This window comes from Nuphar pumila, chromosome 3 (genome assembly GCF_984573655.1).
Source record: "Nuphar pumila chromosome 3, dmNupPumi1.hap1.1, whole genome shotgun sequence".
In the NCBI taxonomy this organism is placed as follows: Eukaryota; Viridiplantae; Streptophyta; class Magnoliopsida; order Nymphaeales; family Nymphaeaceae; genus Nuphar; species Nuphar pumila.
Window position 1 is genome coordinate 23,837,348 of NC_143251.1, and position 5,161 is coordinate 23,842,508.

Genomic DNA, 5,161 nt, shown 5'->3' on the forward strand with positions numbered 1-5,161 from the left:
AGTATATGTATATGCAACTCAATTATAAATCCTTTTATGTTCTATATGTGGATACATGACTCGGTAATATAAGTATTTGTGGTTTGCAGACGATTTGATCTAGAGTTGCAAAACGAAGTTTCACATCTCACTGATGCAGAAGTACAAAAAGAACGTGAAACTAAGTTTGTGGAGTGGTTGAAACAGTTGGTAAAGAAGCTAACATAAATTTTGTACTTATAAACAACACTAAGTTACTTAATTGATCGTGATCACAATCATTGTTTATGTTTGTGCGTAGGTTCGCAATGGTGATGTTAAAGATCAAGGAATATGTGATCTAGAAAATGGTCCGACCAAAGTTGTGCAATGCTACAACGGGTATATCGTAAATGGTTATCGATTCCATACAAAAGACTACGGTATAAACAAATCAACGATAAATAGTGGCGTGTGTGTCAAGGGTAGCAGCTACGGTGAAAATGAACATGATTACTACGGTGTTATAGAGGAAATAATGGAGTTGACTTACTTAGGCATGAATAACAGGGTTACGGTATTCAAGTGTCATTGGTTTGATCCAACTGCAACAAGACTCGACAAAGCTTCAGGCATTGTGGAGGTGAATCATAAATCCAGGTTTGGAACATATGAATCATTCATATTAGCCTCGCAAGCTCAACAAGTTTATTATACTTCATATCCGAGTATAAAAAAGTCAGATAGAAATGAATGGTGGGCAGTTTGCAAGGTGAAATCCAAACTATACCCCGAGTATGATCAGTTACAGGAAGATGAGTTAGCTGAAGACAGTGATTACTATCAATCAGATGATGTCTGTGACTTCGCTTATGGTCACGATGTTGCGCATGATATGCATGTCATATCTCCATTGGCTGATGAAACATTCATAGAGGAATGTGATCCAAATGATGTACCAAGTGGATGGGCAAACAATGAAGAAGAAGAAGAAGAAGAAAGTCAAACTAGTGACGAGGAAGAATTCTCAAGCTAGTGAGCAAAATCTTATACTACAAACCTCTATTTAAATGCATTGTAATACTTGATGTGAGTTGTATTGCAATACTTGGTGTGAATGATTAAAAATTTTATTTCAATGTATTGTAATACTTGATACGAATGATTCGAATGCATTGTAATACTTGATGTGAATGATTTCAATTATCTGAATGTATTATAATTTATGCAACTAACGAATGATTTGAATTAGTGCAATACTTGATGTCAATGATTTGAATTATTTGAATGCATTGCAATGCTTGATGTGAATGACTTGAATGCATTGTAATACTTGATGTGAATTATTTGAATGTATTGTATGACATATGTTATTTGTTAGAATATGGTTCGTGGAGGTTATAGTGGTCGCTCATCCAGTAGTAGCCAGGCTCAACCTTCATCTTCACGGGCTCCTGTGATAGGTATATCATATAACTAATTAGATGCTTGATTAGTTCAAATGCACATTCTGAGAATTTCTAATGTATTTTTTTACAGATGATGTTGCGCCTGTACACGACCCACCTACACCAGTTGATCGCACAAGTCAACAGCCAACACAGGAAACAGGGTCTTCTCAGGCTGGCACAAGAAGACTCATTCGAATAGTGTATATCGATAATCGACCATAAGTATTTTGTTTTCAATTATTGCATATCTTTTAAATATTTTATATTGATATTTACTGTGTAACAATTCATGTGCAGCACGAGGTTTGAGCCACAAGAAGTAGTATGGGAGATTAGGAATTCACTTCTTCAATATCTACCAGGACCAGTTGCTCAATGGAAAGAGTACCCAAAGGAGGTGTTAGACAGATTGTGGTCCTCATTCATGGTATACAGTTGTTCCTCATAGTTAATGTGTTTCATATTTAATTTATTTAAGCAATGTCTACTAACTTTCTGAAAATATTTGTAGGCTTCGAATCGCTTTGCAACTATGGTGGAAGAAAATGATGCAAGGAAGGTGTGGCAGAAGGTGGCTGCCAATCGATTTGCAGACATGCTGCACACTATGAAGACTGCAGCAAAAAAAGCATCTGGCGTAGTAAATGATCCATTACTGTGGAAGGGCCATGGTCCTATTACTATCAGGAGAGATTACTGGGATGAAATGTGCGATATGTGGGCAGGAGATGCATTTAAAAATCGCTCTGCGAAGGCTTCACAAAATCGATCGAAGATGCTCGAAGCCCATCTACACACAGGTGGATCTAAGACATTTGGGAGCCACCTAAAGAAAATGGTAACTCATTAATATATAATATTAATTTTATAAGTATTGTTGCAAATTTGTGTACTAAATCTTTTGTCATTTAACTTCGCAGGAAGCAGAAAAAGGAGGCAGTGTACCATATAAGGATGTGTTTGTAGAAACACATAAACGGAAGACCACGGGAGTCTTCGTATTAGAGAAGGCGAGAACGACAACGGTATGTATTAATTCTATTAATAATCATTGCAATATATATGCAAGTTATCATAATGTTATCATTAATTATTAATGAATACTTTAAACATTATTTTGTAGGAGGCATATGAGCAACAGATGGTAGAGCGATATGGCGAAGATGCTACTCAGCATCCATCATTTGATCCTACAGCATGGGTGACTGCAGCAGGTGAACCCAAAAAAGGTCGCGTGTTCGGGTTTGGGAGTAATATGAACACTTCACCAGTTATTGGTTCTTCCAGTTACGGCTCACCGACTTCTTGCGCCGACATAAGCTCCAAGCAGCCGACTATTCTTTCCGGTGATGATGTACGCGAGATCATTAATGAATCACTGAATAACTACTTCCAATACACCGTCGCCCCCTTTCTCCGAAATGAGATCAAAGCCGCTGTTCAGGATAGGGGATCTTCGATTCCAGGTCCCTCTCAGGTATAATCACATATATAGTTTTTTTGACTGTCTTAAAGCACATATGAGTATGGTAGAATCACATATAGAGTTTTTCTAGATGCCTTAGAACACATATGAACATGCTATAATCACATATTCAATTTTTTTACTGCCTTAGCACACATATGAGCATGATAGAATCACATGTAAAGTTGCTTTGCCTGCCTTAGAGCACATATGAGCATGCTATATTCACATATTCAATTTTTTTACTGCCTTAGCACACATACGAGCATGATCGAATCACATATATAGTTTTTTGCCTGCCTTAAAGCACATCTGAGCATGGTAGAATCACATATAGAGTTTTTTTATATGCCTTAGAACACATATGAACATGCTATAATCACATATTCAATTTTTTGACTGCCTTAGCACACATATGAGCATGATAGAATCACATATATATATTTAACTTTTTGTCTGTCTTAGAGCACATATGAGCATGATAGAATCACATATAAAGTTTTTTTGATTGCATTAGAACACATAAGCATGCTATAATCACATATTCAGTTTTTTTACTGCCTAAGAACACATATGAGCATATTATAATCACATATTCTGTTTTTTGACTGCCTTAGGACACATATGAGCATGCTATAATAACATATAGAGTTTTTTAACTGCCTTAAAACACATATGAACATGTTATATATCATTTATGATAGAATCACATATAAAATTTTTGGCTTTGCCTGCCTTAGAGCACATATGAGCATGCTATATTCACATATTCAATTTTTTTACTGCCTTAGCACACATACGAGCATGATCGAATCACATATATAGTTTTTTGCCTGCCTTAAAGCACATCTGAGCATGATAGAATCACATATAGAGTTTTTTTATATGCCTTAGAACACATATGAACATGCTATAATCACATATTCAATTTTTTGACTGCCTTAGCACACATATGAGCATGATAGAATCACATATAGAGTTTTTTTATTGCCTTAGATCACACATGAGCACATGATAGAATCACATATAGTGTGTAATTTATTTCATTATATTTTGTTTATTAATACTGACTGTTCTTTTCTTGTGTAGGCTGCTAGCGATAATCAGGGTTGTGGAGCTGAAGGGACAGATAAAGACAATGAACAAGAAGACGCACAAAATCTTGGCGATGATTAGAAGACTGTGTTGAAGAAGTTCTATTTTTTTTATTTTTCCTAATTGTAATTGTTGAATTGTAAATAATTAAACTTCTTAGTTTTAAGGTGGAACGATTAATTATTATAGATACTTGTTATATGAATTTTTTTGTGTGGTTTGTTTTTTATTTACAGGAAATATAAATTGTACAGGAAATATAAATTGTACAGTTCTCGGTAATTAATTTTTAAATAATTTTTTTTTGATTTTTTTTCGTTTTTGCGACGGATTAGCGACGGATGATTCCGTCGCTATTCATATTAATCTAGCGACGGAATTAAATCCGTCGCCAAGCCGTGGTCGCCGTTTAGTACCGGCGGATTGGCGACGGAATATAGCGCTCGTTATTCCGTCGCAATTAGCGACGGACTTGGCGACGGAATTATTCCGTCGCCAGTTAGCGTCGAAATATTCGCGACGTAAGCATACTGTCGCCGCGTTGTCGCTAATCCGTCGCCAACCATGTTAGCGACGGATTAGGGACGGATTAGCGACGGAATATGGTCGTCGCTAATCTACTGCTTTGTTGTAGTGAAAACATGCTAATACTACAAATCATTACTTTTATTGGCATGATAAATAATAACTCAAAGATCATTACAAATAATTGAATCACCTTTCCTTTGGCAAGGTCAATGCATTCTTTGTAAAGATCTTCAATTATTTTTCTTCGATGAGTATGTACAACCACCAATTGAAACAATATTGAACATAACAAACATCTGAGAAACTGTATCGATTTGAATGGTGCAGTGGGCTGCCATTATGAATGAGCTCGTTCGCTTGCACAAAATATGTGGGATCTGACTCCTGATAAAGAGTTGTTGTCAGAACTTCTGCAGAACAACATAGAGCTACCAGCTGCAGAGTATACTTTTGAATCTACTCTTATTGATTTAATATTTGATAGATCCTCATTTGCACCACAAAGGGTGGTCCAACAACAAACGATGGTAAAAGGTAGTCCGACAACAGACGACGGTAAAAGGTACTCCAACAACAGACGACGGCAAAGGGTGCTCATGCGACAGCAGACGACGACAAAGGATGCTCCTCCAGAGGTGTAAGGGTGATCCGGACCGGAGAGGGA

At 36.5% G+C, this 5,161-nt stretch overlaps 1 protein-coding gene across 1 annotated transcript; it reads left to right on the plus strand.

Annotated features, from left to right (window-relative positions):
• Positions 1 to 2,603: 2,603 nt before the first annotated feature.
• Positions 2,604 to 4,174, plus strand: LOC149842299 (uncharacterized). Its single transcript, XM_090001362.1, has 2 exons — positions 2,604 to 2,886; positions 3,964 to 4,174. The coding sequence occupies exons 1-2, from the start codon at positions 2,665 to 2,667 to the stop codon at positions 4,048 to 4,050; spliced, it is 309 nt and encodes a 102-aa protein (XP_089857488.1). The 5' UTR covers positions 2,604 to 2,664; the 3' UTR covers positions 4,051 to 4,174.
• The last annotated feature ends 987 nt before the right edge of the window (positions 4,175 to 5,161 follow it).

What these genes read in the sequence shown, in the direction of transcription:
- LOC149842299 (XM_090001362.1), top strand. Translation starts at nt 2,665, where the DNA reads ATGAACACTTCACCAGTTATTGGTTCTTCCAGTTACGGCTCACCGACT. An exon ending in CGATTCCAGGTCCCTCTCAG is followed by an intron (nt 2,887 to 3,963) that starts GTATAATCACAT and finishes TTTCTTGTGTAG; the next exon opens with GCTGCTAGCGATAATCAGGG.